Source organism: Notamacropus eugenii, chromosome 6 (genome assembly GCF_028372415.1).
Source record: "Notamacropus eugenii isolate mMacEug1 chromosome 6, mMacEug1.pri_v2, whole genome shotgun sequence".
NCBI classification, from domain to species: Eukaryota; Metazoa; Chordata; class Mammalia; order Diprotodontia; family Macropodidae; genus Notamacropus; species Notamacropus eugenii.
Window position 1 is genome coordinate 151062813 of NC_092877.1, and position 21140 is coordinate 151083952.

The 21140-nt window shown below is 42.0% G+C and overlaps 1 protein-coding gene across 2 annotated transcripts in view; it reads left to right on the plus strand.

Moving 5' to 3' along the window:
* Positions 1-1788: 1788 nt before the first annotated feature.
* Positions 1789-21140, plus strand: part of FHDC1 (FH2 domain containing 1) — a 56024-nt gene continuing 36672 nt past the window's right edge. Inside the window, exons 1-2 of one of the 2 annotated variants that reach the window (XM_072621277.1) lie at positions 1789-1937; positions 10481-11110. In XM_072621277.1, coding sequence (XP_072477378.1) covers positions 10631-11110 — 480 coding nt within the window. In that variant the 5' untranslated portion in view covers positions 1789-1937; positions 10481-10630. Of the gene's footprint in view, positions 1938-2922; positions 4323-10480; positions 11111-21140 lie in introns of those variants that run through there. The other variant, XM_072621278.1, reaches the window with a different exon arrangement.

Genomic DNA, 21140 nt, shown 5'->3' on the forward strand with positions numbered 1-21140 from the left:
GAACATTGAACTGGGACTCAGAGAACCTGGATTTAAGTCTTGGTCCTTCCACTTACTATCTATGCATCCTTGGACAAATTAAGAAACTGAGCCTTTGTTTCTGGTTGGATTTGGTCGATTAATAAACATTTACTAAGCACCTACTATGTGTCATACTAGGGCAGCTAGGTGGCACTTCTAGCTAGGCTTGGGCAACTCATCTTCCCAAGTTAAAATGTGATCTCAGACATTTACTAGCTATGTGACCTTGGGCAAGTCACTTAACCCTGTTTGCCTCAGTTTCTTCCTTTGTAAAAGGAGTTGGAGAAAGAAATGGTAAGCCATTCCAATATCTCTGCCAAGAAAACCCCACATGGGGTCACAAAGTGTCAGATATAACAGAAAAATGACATCGTCACCACCACCACCACCACTTCCACACCCGCCAGACATTGTGCTAAGCACTGTAGTTACAAAGAGAGCCAAAAGACAGACCCTACTTTCTGGGAGCTCACAATCTGATGGTGGACACCACACACACACAAACTATTATGTGCAAACAAATTACATGGGAAATAAACTAAATAGGAAATAACTTATCAGAGAGGAAGGCACTAGAATTGAGAGGGATGGGGAAAGGTTTCTTATAGAAGGTTGGATTTAAACTGGGACTTGAAGGACCCCAGGGAAGAAGCCAGGAGGCATAGGTTGGGAGTTCTTAATTTTAACACATTCTCCCTTTGGCAGCCTACTGAAGCTTATGGGCCCTGTCTCAGATTTCTTTTTCAAAGAATAAAATAAAATACATAAGATTATAAAAGAAACTAAAAGTTAGTGAACATAAAGATGTATTTTTTTTTTCCCATCCAAATTCACGAACCTAGTGTAAGAAGTCCTGGGCCAGACTATCTCTGGGATTCCTTTCCCCTCTAAGTCCTAGGGTCCTGTCATTCTTTATAAAGATTATATTCTTCATCGCTTTTGGTGCATTTGGCATGACATAAACATAAAGGGGAAGAGAGAAGAGGGGAAGGCTGATTTTTTTATGCAGTGCTTTGGGAGCTGATGTTGGGAGGAAGGGAGGATTGAACCCCTTCAGTATCCATGGTTGTATACTTTGTGTGCTATGTCAGGGTGGAGCTCACCTTTGTCCCTTCCATGGGGACACCTCCTTGCCTCTATTAATAAGGAATCTTTGTTTCTGTGTCTCTCTCTTTCCTTGTATGTGACTGTCACACAAAAAGCCAGATCCCACCACCTCACTGGAAACTGAGGTCCGGAGAAATTTAGGGATTTGCCCAAATTCCCATAGGTAATCAGCTGGCAGAATCTGGATTCTAAACCAAGTCTTCTCTGACTCCAAATCTTGTGCTTTTCACACTGTCTGATAGTGTATTTTTGCCTGTAGCTGCTTCTTTCTTGGTGCCTTATTCTCTGCTTAAGTATGTGTGCCTGTACAGTGTGGCTCTCAGTGCCTGTATCCCTATGTCACACACACACACACACAGACACACAGAGACACACACACACACACAGAGACACACACACACACACACACACACACACACACACACACACAGAGGCAGGGTCTCCGCTCCAGCCTTTGGGTCCTCGTAGTGTCTCTCCTGAGGCTTCAGGATCCCTCCAGACATATCCTCCCAAGGTAAAGATGCCCGGCAGAAAAAGAAGGCGTGCCCTGGGACGGTGCAGGGGGAGGCGCATTGTTACCTGGAGAAGGGAAGGACGAGGCGGCCAGCCCCGCCCATCGCCTGCGCCCTCCCCTCTCTCCCCCTTCTCTCCTCCCCTAGGCTCCCGGGTCCCCTTCTACTGGGAAGCTGCAGTGACATGGGAAGAGCCGGCCTCGGCGGTGGGAGGTAGCGAGACGCCGAGCTCTACGATCCGGGCGGGGAAGGGGAAGGAAGAGGGAGGCCGATCGGCCGGCGGGCTGCATCGGAGAGGTAAGGACTGCCGGCGGAGAGCCGGGGACCTGCCGGCGGGGGCGGGGATGGAACGACCCTGGGAATTCGCACCCCACTGCCTCCCCGGAGGGGCCAGACCCGGGTCCGGCCAGCGCAGTGCAGTGCAGCTCGGGGCGGGAAGAGGGGCTGGTCTGCGGCCAAGACAGAGGGAAACAGACCCTGGAAAGCGGTGGCGGGGTCCCGGCCGTCCTTCCGTCCCCTCCCCGCCGGGCAGCAGGAGGGAGGGGTGAGATGGCCCTCCCTGGACCTGCCCCCACCGCACCCCGCCGTTCCGGCGGGTCCCGACTCCTGGAGTTGGACCTCGGAGCTCCCCCGAGGGGCACCTCACCTCCCTCCCGAAGCCCGGATAGCAGCTCGGCAGGGGGAATGCCACAGCTTCTGCAGACCAGGGTCTGCTCCCGGGTCCGCCTTCCCTTTCGGGCAAGGCAGCGCTAACCCTTCCCGAGTCCCCACACCCTTGGTCTGGGTGGGTCGTGTTGTGCTCGGCTTTGGACCCTGGGGTTTTTTGTTCTCGGCCACCCCCGCCCCCTCCCCACCCTCCCTCGCATCCCTGGCGTCCGTAGGACTTGGGCTGGAGGGCGGTAAAGAGGATGTGGGAGCCGTTTCGGGCGCCCGGTGCAACTTTGTGCGCGGGCATGGGCAGTTACACTTGACTCTGCCCTCTCCCCGGAGCGGCGTGCCCCACGCTGCCCGCGCCGCAGAGCCCCGACCACTGCCAGGCTGGGTGCGGGTGCGGGGCGCGGGCACCGGGTCCTGGGGACACGGACGAGGCGGCGCGGGGCTGGGATTTGGAGGAGTAGCTTACGTTGGCAGAAGTTTGGGCGAGGAGCAGGGTGGGGGCAGGGAGGAGGGTGCGCGTAGCCGCACTGACTCGCCACCCACTCCTACCCACCCAGCCGCGCTGCCGGAGAACAAGCTCGTTACTGAGCCCTCCTCCTGATCCATCGCGGCCCGGTCCCGGCTTCCTCCTTCGCCCCAGCCCCAGCCCCGGCCGAGCCCCTAAGGGAGAGATGCTCCATCCCCAGGGCGGCGGGGGGAGGTGGCGAAGGAGCGAGGGGCGGGGGAGACGCGGCGGTTAGCTCCCTGCGGGATCGGCTGGGAGCGGCATTGTTAGAGAGGGCAGCGAGGGACCCCTCACCTTCGAGAAAGAGACCTACCCCGGGCCCTCCTGCTCGCAGGACAGCTCACGTGGGGGATGGGAGGTGCTGCTCCCACCTGGTGCTTAGTCTGGCGGTCCCCCCCTTGTCCGATGGCCCGAGAGCTCTATGGTGACCCTCCCCCCCTTGGGGATGGAAACTAACCTGTAGGCCTGGCCCAGTTGGACTGGGAGGTGAGATGGAAACGAGGAATCCAGTGCCCTTCCCCACGCCATTCCCCCCCACCCCCCAGCCCAAGGCCGCCAATTCCCCTGCGGGCACTGAGGGAGGTTGTGCTGGGGAGGAGCCCCGCCCCCCTCCCCCGAGCGCGCTGGGGACCCGGGAGACCCAGGGCTTGGGGAGGCCCTTGCCTCTGCCCTTGCCTCTAGGAGAGAGCTGGGTGGGCGAGACAGGAGGCGAGGAGAAGAAAGTCCTCTCCCCGATGAAAGCCCTTTCCCTGGTTTTGATTTGAACTTAGCTATTACTGGTACTCCCACTTTTGCCTTGGGGATGGGGCGTGGGGAGGGGTGTCTTCTAGGGGTTTTGAAAGAAAGCGCTTTACAGACATCAGATCGCTACAGAAATGGTGCACATTCTCTCCCCCCACCTCCTCATCTTTGAAACGTTTGCCTGTTGGAGGGCGATCATCCCAGGAAGCTCAGGCTGGCCCCTGACTTGATCGCCACCCCAAATTGGCCCCGAGCCGCCTTCTGTGCACGAGTTAGTGTGTATGTGTCTATCTCTCTGGAGCAAGGACTCCCCCACCCTCCGTCACCCCTCCCACGTGAGACCTTAACGCCTTGGAGAAGCGATCCGGCTCCGCCAAGATAACAAACCCGCTGAGGGAAAGAGAGAGGGAGAAAGTTGACATCATAGGGCGAGCAGCCGCCATCGTCGGGGTCCTCCCAGCCCCCAAGCTCTTGGCCGCAGCTGGCGGTTCCAGGGACGCAGGCAGTGTTCAGTTTGGGTCACCAACTTACTCTAAGCATCCCATTCTTCCCACTTCCCCGGATTCGGAGCGCCCAACTCTTTTCCGGGTTATCTGTTGCCCAACAAGTTACGCATGGGTCCGGGCTTGTGCCCACCCACCAGTTGTGTGGGTTTTTATCTGAATGAGTTGCCGGTGTTTGTCGCTGCTGCCTCTGGGATTGGTCACGAGATGCTTCATTGATTCCTTTGTGTCGCTATTACTGAGTTCCAGACTTCGGAAAGCTGCTCTGTCGGGATGGTGAGTGAGACAGGGGGGCAGGTAGCTAAGAGCGTCATGGAGGGGGCAGGAGTTGGGATGCACTCTAGTAGAAGGTGTGAAAGGCTGAGCTGCTCACCTCAACCTGGGAAGCTGCTCTCTTTACAGAGTGGCTTCCAAGAAATACTCTGGGTTGCTCCCTTGTTCTAGATCTCCTCTCCTGCAAACATCTGTTTTGCTCAGCAAGTACATCTCTAGTGTACTTCCTTTGGGGACCATTTTTTTAAATCGGCAAACAGTCGTTTTTGGAATATTTAAATAGCGTTTTCTTTCCTTCCTCTCTGGGAAATGCTTAGAGTTTCACTCAGCACCCTTCGTGAGATCTCTGTAGAGATGAAACAGAGAAATTGAAACTGTAACGTTCAAAATATAGGCGTTTCTTTTTTACTCCTGTCTTGCTCCCCTAGTATTAGGCATCTGTAAAAGGTTTACATTGTACACACGGGCTTAATGCATTGACCAGAAACACGCATAGCCGTCAGTTGAGTTCTTTCGTTGTTGAGCAGAGCAGTCAAAGTTTTTGTAAATATGTCAAGAAGAGTTGGACATTGGCAACCCTGTTGCAACGGTTGCAGTTGTAGTGAATGACGTTCCTTGTCTAAAAAGTTGAGGTGTTCTTTTTCAGTATAAATTGGAACAGAATGGAAACAAAAATTCTCCTTGGATTGTTCCTCAGTTTTCTTTCACTTCCTTTCCCTCTTATCTATGAAAATCAATAGCTGTGTTTTTATGCACATGAATTCTAATGGATCTTTCTTTCCTCTTCAGCTCAGATTTTGTTCTTTTTCATTTATTATCTTCCAAAAGGTGTGAGCTGACCCTTTTTGCCACCCTCTGAATCTGTCATTCATTTAATGAGATGATGGTGCAAGGTTTTCTGATGGGTTTTCTTTGACATAGCTATTTATCCACAGTCTTTATTATCAGTGGATATATGATAGGCTGAGCAGACATAACTGGCCCACTTGGAAAAAAGCCTTTAAACTAAATGAAGCATCATTGACACTTTATTATATCTGGGCCAGCCAGGTGACTCAGTGAATAGAGCACTGACCCTGGAGTCAGAAGGACTTGAGTTCAAATTTGGCCTCTGACACTTGACATTTACTGTGTGACCCTGGGCAAGTCACTTAACCCCAATTGTCTCACCCCAAAAAACAAAACTATATTATGCCTAATCTCTCCTAGTTGTACATTCTCTTGGAAATATCAGAGCTTCTTACAAAGTATTATTGGCCCAAAGGGTAGTAATGGGTGGTATTGGCTCAATAAGTAGGTGAGAACATTTTTTTCTTTGGAAGATAAAGCTTAAAGTTCCCTGAAGACCATTCTGGCAAATATTTATTCTGAGGTCCCTTGCTTTTTCCAGTCTAACCAGAATCTAATTAAAAATATTTTTTTAATAGTCTCTAAGTACAATTTGGCACAGCTGAGAGATAGAACTCTACTTCAAGGGCACCGTTGTAGAGAAGAGTGCTGTGCTTGGAGTCAGGATAGGTGGGTTTGAATCTCTGTTCAGACATTCATTAACTGTGGGCAAGTCAGAGCTTCTCAGAGCCTCAGTTTCTTTATCTATAAAATGGGGATAATGATGCTTAAATTACCTACCTCACAGGATTGTTGTGAGGAAAGTGCTGTGCAAAATTTTCCATGTAGAAATGAATTAATATTTTTATCACACCAAGAGGGGCCCCTCCTGCCTCTGTTTGTATGACAGATAGTATTCAGGATGTTTGAAGAAAAATGATCATCTTGCCTTAGAAGATGAACAGTGGGTAGGCTGAAACTTCACCCTGTTCTGTGAGTTGTTCTGGAAATATATTGGGCAACCTTGTTGAGTATTCTTAGCTATTAGACCCTAAACTGTAGAGGTGATATTGTATACGATTCTGTTTTCCAAACCAAATGGCTGCTAGTGTATTCCATTTTCATGGCAAGCATTCCTTAGCGCAAAAAAATAGGCAATATACATTGTCTATGTAGATTCTGTTATTTAACTTTCAAAGAATAAGTATTTACCTCATATAGAGAGACTCAGATCTAATAGTATATGTACTTAAACTATTCAGAATATATAATTTTTGGAAAATGGGCTTAGTTGGATGCTTTCAAGATGAGTTAGAGAAGTGTTTGCATGTATCCAGATTATGAGAGGTACCTGAGTGAGTTAGGTGTTCTTTTGACTTCAGATCTTGTTAAGACTTTTGGAGCCTGATTCTCCGAATGTCAGGGTGCCTGATTGCAGAACGCTTTACTTAGTCTCCACTGCAAAATCCAGTTCTTCTAACATCAGTCAAGGACCCTCCAGCAAATGAGTACCTCCATAAAGTTGCCTTCACATTTTAGCTCATCATTACCGGTGAGCTAGATTCATGAGAAGGTGCTGAGATTCATGTGTGTGACCCAGGGAGAAAAGTAACATAAAGTAAGGTACAATATTGTAAAAGGTCATTTCCTTTATGCTTTGTCAAGTGTGGGACCGAGGAAGGATGGCAGCCACCTGACACCTTTTATACATCTTTTTTCATCTTTGAGAGTAGGGATTATTTCTTTCTTTGTGCTAGTGTCTGGCACATAGGATATACAGTTCATAAATTCCTCCTGAACTATTGGTATTTGAAGTCGTACATGTGTATATAACTCATATTTCTGTGTGTTCTTTTCCATACCGCCTTCATTGCAGGTGTGTGTATATTTTAATGTCACAGTTGTGCAAGTAGTCAAAAGTAAATGAACTTTCGATTTGGGGGTGCCAAAATTTCTATGTTTATTCTTAAGGGCAATATCTACAAATGGATACTTGTGGAATATGTCTAATAGATGGGATAACTACAGTGAATGAGATTTTTTAAATGCAAAATAGTTTTAAATACATTGCAAGGATGATCTGCCAAAATTTCCTGCACCTTCTTGAAAAAAGAGTTCAAATATGACTATAAACTGTAATTGACAATGAGTCATTTGCTTTAGGGGTGCCAACCATGAAAATAACATAGCTATCATCTTAATGATAATTCAAAACACTTTATTAAAGAGTCAGATACATCTAAAGTGACCTATAAGTATGCTTGGAATAAATATTTACAGTTTTGTCCATGTAAAGAAATTAGGTTTGACTATTTTCAAGATTAAACAAATTGTGGTCCTTAGGGGTAAGAGGTAGGAGGTTGGGCTATAGGCTGTCTAAGAAAAATTTGTATTCAAATGGTCTTGTAAAAAGAAGGCACTCATGTTTCTGATGTATAGAAAATCTAATGTGTAGTCATGAGCAGTGAAGAAGTAAACAAGTTAACATCTAATAAATTTAATTATCAGATGCATACGTCTAGTTGCCAGGGGGTGAATCCTGTTTTATATTGGTAAACACAATGAAGTATCTTGGAGTAGAGGATAGGGAGCAGGTCTCAGGAATCAGGAAGACCTAAATTAAAATTCTTCCTCTCACATACACTGGCTGTGTGTCCCTGGGAAGGTCACTTAACCTGTTAAAGACTTGAAGTGTCAGAGTATCTAACCAGCCTCAGTATAGAGAACTTTCTCACTTGTAGTTCTCTATAATGAAATCTGGATTAAAGAAAAAAACACCAAACCATAAGTACATTTTAAAAGCAAATAGAATTCTTGTAAAAAGTAAGAGAAATGATAGATAGGGCATAGCTTAAAGACAGTATTGTATAAACATTACTTGCTCTTTGATTAAATGATGTGATTTATCCACCTCAAAATCCCAATTTAACTTAAGCTACCTATGCTGCAGCAAATCATACCTGACAGGATAGATTTTGGTAATTGATGCTTTAGAAGTACTACTTTCTCTTATTTATTTGTCTGTTATTAACATCCATTTTCAAAAATATTGAGTTCCAAGATCTCTCCCTTCCACCTGCCCCTCTCCCACCTATTGAGAAGGCAAGCAGTATGGTATCAGTTATAAATGTGAACTCATCAAAAACATTTTCATATTAGCCAGAAGCTTAACTCTAATAACAACTCACATTGACATTGCGCTTTAATGTTTGCAAAGTCCTTTTCTCACTGGGGAAAAATCTAGTATGACTCATCCCATTTTACAGATGAGGAACTGAGACCAAGAAAGATAAAGTGACTTGTCTACAGTAAGTTAGGGAGCTGGGTGGGGTTTGCCCTTAGCTCACCTGACTGTAAATCCAGGGCACTTTCCACCATAATAGATTGCCTTTCTCTATGTCATATTACTAGGATGAAAATTTTTAAAAAGATTACGTTGGTAACTACATCCTTGGACATTGATTCATTTTGAAGGAAAACTATACTTGATTCAAGATTTTTCCACCTGTACAAAGTTTCTTCTTCCCTTGAATCTTTCATTTGTCCACATATTTACTCTGCCAGGAAAATACTGGTTTTTATTCCAATTCTTGTCACACCAAAGTTATTAATAATGAAAATAGAAAGCAAAAATTGATAGTGTATTACTTGTCTTCTGAGTGAAAGGGATTCATTATATCTCAAACGTGAGTGCCTTCTTTTTAAAGGTCATTTGAATATAAAGTGTGCAGTACACTGTGACTTGAGTGATCATGTGCTGGTTGCATGTAAACTCCTCAAAGGCAAGGAAATTGAGAGCATTGCCTAACTAGGAAGACTTTAGAGATTATCTAGTCCATTGCTCATTGTATCCCTGATTATGTCACAACATTTACCTCAAACCTTTTGCCTTTCCATGATTTCTGAGATCCACCACAATCGGGCTTCCTACCCTTTCAGCCTTATTGTCCGTCATTCCCCCTGTATACCCTGTATTCTAGCCATCCTGGGTCCTTAAGCTATTTTCTAAATTCATCATGCCATTTCCATATTATCTCAGAAGCCATCACCGATGCCTCGAAGAGTGCACTCTCCTGATCTCTGCCTTGTGGGATTTTTCTTTTTCTTTTTTTTTTTTTGTTTTGTTGGAATTGTCTTAAATGATACCTCTCCTGTGAAGGCTTTCCTGATTGCCCTTACCTGAAAATATTTTGTACCTCTTCAAATATTCCTATAGTCCTTTCTCTGGATAGGTACTTTCTTGTTCCAGTAATCATTTCCCTGCCCCCCATTCCCTTCCCCTTGCAAACAGACCATAAACTCCTTGAGACCAAGGTCCTGATCACTTAAAAACCTTTGGATCATTGTTCCTTAAAAATGATAGTTGCTTAAATAATTTTTAAAAATAGATTTAAAAAAAAATTTTTTTTTAAATTTAAAAAATTTTTTTTAAATTAAAAAAAATATTTAATATATTTCTGAGTATTTAAATATTGACTTTCAAGTAGAAGGGAGAGGGCCAGGGAGTCAACATCCTGATGGATCCTAAAAGTTTATAGTAAAATCATGCCCTTGAATCATAGAACCTCAAGAATGGAAAGGGACCTTAACCTTAGACCTAGAAGATTCTAGCTTCTTCATTTTACAGATGAGAAAATTGAGGTAGCTCAAGGTCATTGGGGGCTACTTAGTGAAAGAGCCAGGACTAGATTTGGATCTTTTCACTGTCATAGACCTAGATGGGTAAAGGGAAAGTTGGGCTATGCAGGGTTGGCATAAGTAAAATAAAACTGACCCTTTGAAGCTAAGCTGAGCTGTTATTTTATAGCTTTCAAACTGAGTATGTAATCTTTTGCATGCCAATTAAAGGTGCCATGTTCCCCAAGGATCATTATGGGGGAAACTGCTATCTATACATATTGGAAAGAAATGCTTTCTGTGGGCCCAGGGTCTACATACCTTTCCTAAAATTCTGGAGCAGATGGCTAAGCATAAGTAAGTTAGTTATAAGTCATGTGATGAGTAATAGGGCACTCCACACAGTAGGCACTCAATAACTATTTGTTGATTGATTAAGCACAGTAGTAATGGATGAGTAAATGGAATTCATTGCAACACCTTTGGCTGCATTCCGAGGGAACTAGATTCAGTTCATTCTACAGCATTACTATTCCTATTTTACATATTTCTTTTTGCAATTTGGGACATGTTGATCATCAGGGATTTTTATGTCAATTAAATGACAAACATTTAGTTTAGGGAGAGCACACACTTTCTTCTAATTGTGTGTGGGGGGGAGGCTGTCATTTAAAACTTTTCTTGCACTGACTACAATGCTTCTTTTAATCTTGCAGGTTTGGCAGATGACTGGAAACACTTGTGCTTTTCTCATGGAGAGTTGATTAGAGTTGGAAGAGTATGACGGGAGTGGCAATTGCATTGTTGGATGTTTCAAGCCACCCCTGGAGAGCCAAGAAATTACTTCTCTTCAAGGCTCCAGTAAGATGCATGTTATGAATTGTGTCTCCTTGGCCAGTGAAAAAGAAAATGGGGATCTCTCTGCTGCAGCTGGATTAATGATTGGGCAAACAGCACCCCCACCACCTCCACCACCCCCACCACCACCCCCTCCACCGTTGCCATGCCCAGACAATGGATGTCCTGTTCCTCCCCCACCACCACCTCTGCCGGGAGGTCCTCCTGTACCACCACCCCCTCCAGGACTGCCTCCTTCTTCTTATGTCAATGGACATGGCCCCCTCAGTAAGAAAAAGAAAATGAGGAGTTTTTTTTGGAAAACAATTCCAGAAGAGCAAGTTCGGGGCAAGACCAACATCTGGACAATTGCTGCGAGACAGCCACAGAAGTACCAGATTGACACAAAGACTATTGAAGAACTCTTTGGGCAGCAAGAGGAGACCAAATCACCGGTTTCTAGGAGAGGTGGAGCTTTAAATGCTTCCTTCAAAGACACTAAAGAAGAGGTAAGACTGGAACTTGGAGCAGTAAGCCTCCACCAACCCCCTCTCCTCTGCTCTTCCAACATTGGCCATCATTCTTTAATTCTCCTAAGGAAAACCTAGCATTTGCTTATGTGATTCCTGTTTCTTATGGATGCGCTGGTGGTTTCGGCCTTAGGCATCGATGAGAGAGTTCATTTTGTAGGTGGTGATGTTTTTGCTTTTGCCATACTACTCAGCTGCATCATCACATAATGATTTAAAGTTAGGAGTCCTGGTTCCATTGTCATGTGTGGGATCTGTGGGCTCTTGTGGGATCTGGGTCTCAATATGTAAATCTGTAAAATGGGGAGGTTTGACTAGACAATTTCTAGGGTCCCTTCTGGAATGGACATTCTGGCTTCCAGTGGCTTGTATCCAGCCTATGGTTTAGTAAATGATTTCCTCTCCTGGAGTGGTGCTTTTCTTTTTTCTTTTGGCAATAGGGTTAAGTGATTTGCCCAGGGTCACACAGGTGGTAAGTATCTGAGGCTGGATTTGAGCTCAGATCCTCCTGACTCCAAGGCCAGTGTTCTATCTGCTGTGCTGCCTAGTTGCCCTGGAACAGTGCTTTTCAACTGAAAATCCACTGAGTTCCTGAACTTCTTCTAGCACTTTATGGAAATCAAAGATATTTAGTTCTTCCCTTGCAGCTGCTCCCAAATGCCATCTCCTCCGTGAAGCCTTCTCTGGTTTGTCAGTAATGCCCCAAACCTCCTCAGAGAAGTACATCGCTTGGCTTACACCTTTCTCATGTATCTGCCATATATTCTTTTGTACTCTGACTTTTTGTGCATGTGGTATATTCTCCTCTTGGATGAGTTTCACAAGGACAGGGACTGTATCTTATTTCAGTTTTCTGTCACCTCCAGCAGTTGACTCACAGTGCTCTCAGGAAGCAGTGACTTAAACATTTGTTGAAGTAAATGTTGGAGCCAGCAGTCCTCTGGCAGTTTTTTTCCATTTACTCCAACATGCTTTAGGATTTTGCTTTGACCTCCCTCTCTCCTTCCTCTATTGCTAACTTTAAGGCAATTTAGGTAAGGCGTGAAGCTGTTTGAAAACAGAGTCTAAAGAAAGTGCATTTTGTATGTCACAAAGACTGCATTGCCTAAGGGTGGTAAACATAGTAAAGGGTATGAATTTTAAAGAAATGAGAAATTACAACTGCCTTTAGATGTCTGTTGCAGGAGAATTAGGAATTACAGGTTTAAGTACACAGCTAGTCATTAAAAAAATGAAGAATTCTACTTATTAAATGGGATGGCGGGATCATTTAGAATATTGCATTTTCACTAAGGATGAAAATGGATGATGTCAAATCACTTCACTTTTTATCTGTTGTAAACAAGGCAAATGGGTCAGAGATGAGGCCTGGCAAGACAAGCTTTGGGTAGAGCCTGGAGAATGCAAGAGGAGTGATGTACTGTGCATCTCTGAATGTTTTGAACTAACAGGGTTGACCATTTTTTCGTTTCTGGCTCAGAAACTCATTAACTTGCTATAGCCAAGCCTACAGGCTGCTCATTTACTTGGGAACTCTTGTATGATTCTGCTATCTGACTAAGGTTTAAAAAAAAGCTTTATTACAAACCTAATATTGAACATCATACAACTCATTCCACTTGCTCTGTAACTGGTGGCATTCAAATTTATTTCAGAGTATCCAATATCATCACTTTGCAGGCTCTCTAGAGGACTCTCTTAGGACTCTGTCCATTCATTCTAATTTATTTTTCTCTTCTCTTGTGGTAGTGTGTCCTCTCTTTTTCTGGTTCTGTTTTTCCTTTTTTTGCATTATTTCATCAAGGTCTTTTCAGGTTTCATTATAAGCTTTATATTTGTCAGTTGTAATTACATAACAGTATTCCATTGTGTTAATGTGCCACAAGCATTTGGGCTTTCCCTTATTTTTTCGGTCATCTAGTTGCTTCCATTACAAGTAATTCTCCTGTGAAAACCTTTCAAGAGATAGTTTTTGTTTAATTGTTTTTAAATAACACTTTCTTGGTTTATTCCCCGTAATGGAACTGTTGGGTCAAATGATTATTTTTTTTTGTGGTCAAGGGTTTTTTCTTATATTAGAAATTGTAAACTGTACCAGAATTGTTGAAGTAGATCATTATTATTATAAGAAACACTTACAGAGTAAAACCTAGAGACCTTGGTTTGGATTAATACAGGTTAACAGACTAAATTAAGCATTAGGAAATTTCTAGAAGAAATCTTGGTGACCTGAAGCCCTTATCTTTTTTCATTTCTTTTTCTTTTAGAGGGAAGGGACTGTCCATTGCATTTTTTTTTGCACCCTCAGTTAAGATATAGTGTCTGGCACATAGCAGCACTTAATAAATGTTGGTTGATTGATGGACTTTAATTTTGTAAGAACTAGAAAATTATTTCTTCTTTAGTTCTCTCACCTATGCTTCATCAGGGAGACAAAAATACTTTAGTGTACAGGACCTCCACACCTGTAGATCTCCTCATCATTTAACATATCATTCCCTAGCTCCACTTCATCAGCCAGAGCAATAGGAAAACTTAGAATATTGGATCTGTGCCATGTTAAAATTAAGTTACACATCCCAGGGAAGCACATAGTTGGCAGAAAGTACTGGAGAAGACACAGGGGCTACTACCATCTCCTGTGGCTTTGCAGAGAATGTGCTTCATTGTTTCTGAAGGGTGACTGCCAGTTGAGTCAGATTGGGTGGTGGCCATTGTGGATGGGAGAAAACCTGCCGACGTTGCTCCCACAAGGACCTGATTGATTCTAGCCTGTGGTGACTCAGGAAAAAGGAAGTCAAGCATTTAAGCAAATAAAATCTAGGCTTCCAACGGATCACCCTTAAATTCACTCTTGGTATCAAAGCTGTAGGAATCAGGGCTTCCATCAAAGATTAGATTCACAAATGATTTGATGGTCTGCGGATTAGTTTTCTTTTTATAGTTGGTGCTTATGATATGACAGTGCCTGTGTTTTTTGTTCCTGATGTCAATTAAAATTTGCTTAGGATATGTCCAGCTCTAAAATTATGATCATATTAGTGGCTGCATTAGCATCAGCAGCAATTTTTGGAGGATGAGAATCATTAGAAGCAGCTAATAGATGAGGAAGCCCATGGACCCTTTTGTCCCTGTGTGTTCTGAGGACAGAAAAGTTTGAGAACCACAGTATTAGAAGGAAGGAAAGGGGAGTTGTCATGGAAGGAATAATGACCTAAACAGCTGATACCCCAGTGATTGCCAAGACAGAAACATTTATTTGCAAAACAGAGAGTGAGGGAGAATATATCCTTATTTAACTTCTTACTTGCTGACAATTGCTTGTCATAATTTGAATGAAAGAAGAAACTACATAGGGTGGTGGCTAAAATGTCTCTTGGAGTCAGGAAGAACGTTGTCCAAATCTCACCTCTGACACTTTCTAGCTTTGGGATCTTGAGCAAATCACTTCACTTGCTATGTTGTCCATGGCAATGACAAAGTAATCTCAGGTTAGAACCTGTCACCCCAAAGTTTTGAGTAAAAGCAGTGCTTGAAAAAGGAAAATGGTGCTCTGATTGTATATTCAAAAAACACATAAGAAGTGACTCATCAGTTGGCCTTAATTTAACTACATTATTTAGCCATATATAAATATTTTTTTTATAATAACTCTTTGAGGAAGTGACAGGTAGAGGTTGCTGCCAGATTATAGATCCTTTCTAAAACTAGTTTCCCCACAAATATGTCCAATGACACATATATTGAAGTTTTATGTACTTTTTTTGAATAAGATGAATATCTGGTCACTGGATTCAGATGGCTCAGGAGGAAAAAGTGAGGCTGGTGACTTTGCACAGCCCTGCCTCCCTCAAAACAAAGTCAAATGCAAGTCACGTCATTATTTCTGTGATGGCATGGTCTTCTTCCAGCAACGAAGAACGAACGCAACAAGAGAATTATAATTTTAGATCTAGAAGGGACTGTAGAGATTATCAGATGATCTTATTTTCCAGATGAGGAAATGAGACCCAGAGAGGCAAAGTGACTTGCCCAAAGTCACAGAGCTGGTAAGTAGCAAGACCAAGGAATTGGATCTACTTTCTCTAGCTTCACATCCAGTGCTTTAATACCAATCTTTTAGAAATTTTGGTGAAGTACTTCCTGTGTTATTCTTAGGGAGAAATGTTACATCATCACAGCCTTGGAAATTGTAGCCTAGCAAGGATAGGGAACTAGCTGATTAGCGAAGCAAAGTCACTATCAGCAATAAATCTTCCTTCTTACGTGCTAGATTATCAAGTGCAGTCCAGAGTTGAAAAGCAATAGCTCTTAACCACCAGTACTTGTGATCTGGAGAATGTACCAAGGTACATGCTAAGAAAAGTGATAGATCCTGAAACTGGAAATGCAATTTTGACACGTTATAACACAGCTCATTGTTACCCAGATTTGAATAGATCATCTCTCCTGAAACATAATTACTACTTATGGAAAATATGTGGTATTAGGTGGTTAGCTTAGCACTTTTATTTATTTATTTATTTTTTAGCTTAGCACTTTTAAAAATGGGCTCAACTCTACTGCAAAGAAAGAAAGGGAGATTTTTCAGCCTATCAAAACATTTGATTTGAAGAAGCTTGATTGCATACCGAAAAGACAGTATTTCTGGAATTCTAAATTAGAAAGTGTTTGGGTAGGAAAAAAATGAGTGTTGACATATGTTACTCTGTTTGTTGTATTTTTGAAAATTCACTAGATAGCATGATGTGGTGGTAAACACCGGTAATCCTGCCTACTGGGGAGGCTGAGACTGATGTAGCATGTGTACTCAGGAAGTGCAATAGGTCTCAAGCTGATCAGGGGTCTGCATGATAAGGGATCAACATGGTGAACCTGGAGAGTGTGGGGCCAAATGACTGTGGAGAGTGAACTGGTCTAGATTGGAAACAGAGCAGGTCAGAGATGCCATGCTGAAAAAGGAGTGTTTGTTCAGGTATGGATGAGAAAGGGAGATCCATTCTCCAAGAATAGGGGAGAAGGGAGAGAGAGACAGAACCAGAGCCAGAAACAGAGAGAGTAATTAAAAAGGGAGGGAAAGAGAAAAGACCACAATTGTAAAGAGTGATGACAATGAACATGGAGCATGAGAACACAGGAACATCTCCAAAGTTAAAACAATCGGAATTAATGAAAGAACAAAAACCTATTAAAATAGTTAAGGTTACTTCTTATGAATACTCAGGTAATTTGAAACTTATCATGTAAGTAATAGCTGTAATTGTAGTATTAAAAATAGCATACTGCACAATGGGCTGGTTGTTGATCTGTGCGAGACAATGCATTTATATTTTCCCATGCTGTTCAATGGTTAGCAATGCTGCTTGGAATCCTATATGATCAAATTTCATTTTATTCCACTCCTAGACATAGATTCATAGTCTAGCATTTTTTGGACCAAGGAAAGGGAAAATGGAAACTATACTTGATCTGGATTTTCTAGTTTTTGTTTATTTACCTTTTGGAGAAATTGTACAACTGTTTCAGTTTGCATTTAACAGAATACAAAACGAAGTACCACATCAGACTCTATGGGGAAAGAGAAGAGGGCAATCCCATCCCACTCTTACTAGGGTCAGTCAATAAGCATTTACTTTGTTCCTACTGTGTGCCAGGTACTGTCCTAAGTGCTGGAATGGAGTATGTAGTAAGGAAATCTTCCTTCAGTTATAGAGTAGTGGTTAAAAATACTTTCCCCCATTTCTTCTAAAAGTATGAGACAGATTTTGTATTTATCTATAGAAGTAAGGAAAGTCCTTCTACCAGTGTAGGATGGTACCTTCTCTGCAGTTTCTAGTCTTAGTTACCTGAAACACTGAAAGGTTAAGTAATTTGCCCAGTGCCACACGACTAGTGACTGTCAGAGATGGGACTTGGCCGTGCCACGGAGCCTGTCTCCCAACTAAGTGAGGTGAAGCATATCACTGTCAACTGAAATGTCTTAAGAATAAATTAACCTGCCACTTTTCTATCTGTTTTATTCCTGTTAATCCAAAATAATTTATCTTCTGCCATTGGTAGAATTAAGGCTAAATAAAGAATTGATGCGGATAATACAATACAGACAGAGTAAAGCCTTGGTTGGTACTTGGAATTACTCACACTTGGCAATGAATAGCTCCCTTAAGTTTATGTAGAGCTAAACCACATAGGCAACTTCAGCAATCTCCTCTTCTGCGCCCCATTTCCTGGGTTGATCCGATAATGTCAGCTGCTTAGTCTGGGTCTACTTCTTTAATGACACTTTTGCGCTGGTCCATGTGTAGTAATAGTCCAAGAGTCATAAAGGTATCCAGAGGTCAGATTTCGTTTCACAAGATGTAAGGACTGGTTCAGACAGTGCCTCTCTGGGTTCTTTAGCTTGGAGAAGGCCAAGCATTTGGAAAATGAGTTAACCCCATTGACATGGGTAGTAACACCCTTCTTTTCTAGCACTTCAACCACTTTCATAACTTAGTTCTAGAAATAGTAGCATTCGTTGTAATTCAACAAGTATTTATTTGTATCTGCCATCATTAAATTTTCCAGGCTACAAAGGCAAGACAAGCAGTTCTTCTCAAAGAATTTATTTTCCTGAGAAAGCAATATGTACGTATGTGAGTGGGTGAAAATACATATAAAACAGTTTTGATGGAATCATGAAAGGCTTCCTGTCCCACCTCCACTGAGAAAACAATTAAAACTCATTACAAACATGTACAGGTAAACAAAAATTCCCACACTGGCTATATCATACACACGTACACATACACACACACATGCCTCATCTGTACTCTATCTGATACATATATGTGCGTATCATATGTATATTCATATTATCTATATCTGTGTCTTTTTGCGTCAGTCTGTGTCTGAGTCCAGCACCTCCTTTCTGGAAGTGGCTTGCATGTTCATCATGGGTCCTCTGGAAACTGTGGTTTTCATTTTATTGATTAGAATTCTTAAGTCTTTCAATTTGCTTTGCCTTTACCAAGTTATTGTTATATAAATTGTTCTCCTGATTCTTCTCACTTCTCTTTGCACCAGTTCATACAAGTCTTCCCAAATTTTTTCTGAAGCCATCCTCTTCATCATTTCTTACAATGCAACAGTATTTTTTAAAATCAAATTCATATGCTGTAATTCAGCCATTCCCCAAGTGGTTGGCACCCCCTCAGTTTTTAATTCTTTGCCACCACAAAAAAATGTTGCTATTAAATATTTCTTGTATACGTGTCTTTTTCCTCCTTTCTTTGATCTCTTTGGGATATACATTTAGTAGTGTGTGTGTTCATCCTTCGTTGCTGAAGAAGACCATGCCATCAGAGAGATAATGACATGACTTGCACTTGACTTTGAGTGAGGGAGGGCTGTGCAGGTCACCAGCCTCACTTCTCCTCCAGAGCCATCTGAATCCAGTGACCAGATATTCATCAGGATGACTGGAGATGACCCAGGATGAGGCAATTGAGGTTAAGTGACTTGCCCAAAGTCACACAGCTAGTGAGTGTCAAGTATCTGAGGTGAGATTTGAACTCAGGTCCTCCTGACTCCTGTACTGGTGCTCTATGCACTGTACCATCTAGCTGCCCTAGATTTAGTAGTAATATCCCTGAGTGAAAGGGTATATACAGAGTTTAATAGCTTTGGGGGCATACTTCCACATTGTTTTCCAGAATGGTTGGACCAGTTCACAGTTCCACCAACAGTACATTAATGTACGTGTTTTCCCACGATCCCTCTAGCATTTGTCATTTTCCTGTGAAGGGGTACCTCAGAGTTATTTTGATTTGCTTTTCTCTAGCTTGGTAGCCCAGTGGACGGAGTAAAGAGTCTGGGGTCAAGAAGACCTGGGTTGAAATTTGGTCTCAGGCACTAGTTGTGTGACCCTGGGTAAGTCACTTAACCCTGTTTGCGTCAGTTTCCTCATCTGTAAAACAAACTGGAGAAGGAAATGACAAACCATTCTAGTATCTTTGCCAAGAAAACCTCAGATGGGGTCACAAAGAATCAGACACAACGGAAACAATTGAACAATAACAAATTATTAGTGATTTGGAATTTTTTTCATATGGTATTGTTAGTTTAGATTTATTTTTCTGAAAACTGTTTATTTCATATTCCTTGACCATTTATGAATTTAAATCCATTCTGAATTGTTTTTCTTCCTGGTGTTTTAAAAAAAAGCATTGATAGATTTATTTTAGGCAGGACAGATACTTAACCAAACACCCAGAAAATCCTTCTACAAAGTGTATTTCTTAATCTACTGAGTATTTTAAAACAAATTTTAATTGTTCCCCCTTGTTTTTGTATTGCATACATTTTCTACTGCATTCCTTCCCATATCCTATTTCAGAGAGACATACTTTATAATAAAGAAGAAGGAAAAAAGATTTGGCAGAACTAGCTAATATGTTGAAAAAAATTTGGTGTTAATATGCAGCATTATAAAAAAATGGTCACCTACTTCTGCACAGGGCGAGGTGTCTTCTCATATCTCTTTTCTTGAGGCCAAGCTTGGCTATTATAATTTTTGTAACATTCCTTTTCAATAATTTTGTTCTCATCCTTTTTATTTATATTGTTGTGGTTAGTGTGTGTGTGTGTGTAGTTTTCCTGGTTATGCTTACTTTACTTTGTTTCAGTTCCTATAATTCTCTATTTTCATTTTTCTATAGTCATCATTTCTCTGTAGTCATCATAAACATCAGTATCTATAGTCACCATCTTATAGTCAGCACAATATATTCCATTATATTCATGTACTTAGTCACTCCACAGTAGATGCACATTTGTTTCTAGTTCTTTGCAACCACAAAATCTTCTACTATCTGTATTTTTGTGTATGCAGGGCCTTTTTTTGATCACTGACTTCCATAAGGTAAATGCCTGGCAGTGGAATCTTTGGATCAAAGAAGATAGATATTTTAATCACTTTTCATATAGTTCCATGTTACTTTCCCAAACAAGTGGACCAATGCACAACTCTACGGACAATACATTAGTGTGCCCATCTTTCTGTAAGATCTCCAGTATTGACTGTCTCATCTTTCGTCATTGCTGGTTTGCTGAGTGCTAGGTGTGAGCTGAAACTTCTGGATTGTTTTGATTTGCATTTATCTTATTACCAAGAATGTGGAGCATTATTTCATATGGCTAATAGTTTGCAGTTCTTTTGAAAACTATGTATATCTTTTCACTCCTTTCCCTTGATCTACTCTATTAACAGGACTGAGGAATGTGTTCTTTAATGATGGCAGTGGGGTAGTCATTTCACTGTTGTGTTTGACAGGAATTTTGGTGCCTTTCCATGTTGACACTGTTACAGCCATAATCTACATTGTTCTTTGGGGTCAACTTTTCTTCATTCTGTCCTAGTTCAGAAAAATCTTCCTGTCAGGAAATCATCAGAATTCTCCATATTTATCATTCCTTATAGCACAATAATATCCATTTCATTAATATAGCACCGATTTTTTTTATTATCCTCTAATAACTGAGCACATACTTTGTTTCCAGCATTTGGCTGTCACTGATGAGACTGCTGTGAACATTTTTGTACATGAGGACTTTTTCTTGCTTTCAATAATCACCTTTGCATATGGTCCCAGTAATGGACTCCTTGGACAGAGGGAATTATTAACAGCATGATAACTTTTACATAATTTCAAATTGTTTTGTATTTTCTTTGTTTTTCAGGACAGATGACGTAGCTCTGGTAGTAAATTAGCACTTGTGAATTCCAACAGCTGCTCAGCAATGAGTTTTTTATCTTTTAGATTTTTTTACTAGCTTGATGGATATGAAATGGTATCTTGGGGTGGTCTGAAGTTGCAGTTCTCTGATTGTTAGTGATTTTGAACATTTTTCCATTTGAAAACTTCATAAGCTTTTAGAAGTACTTTACTTTGTCTTTTATCTTTGCCATATATTACAAGAGTTTAGTTAACATGATCAAGTTGACTCTGTTTATCTGAACCTCTACTTT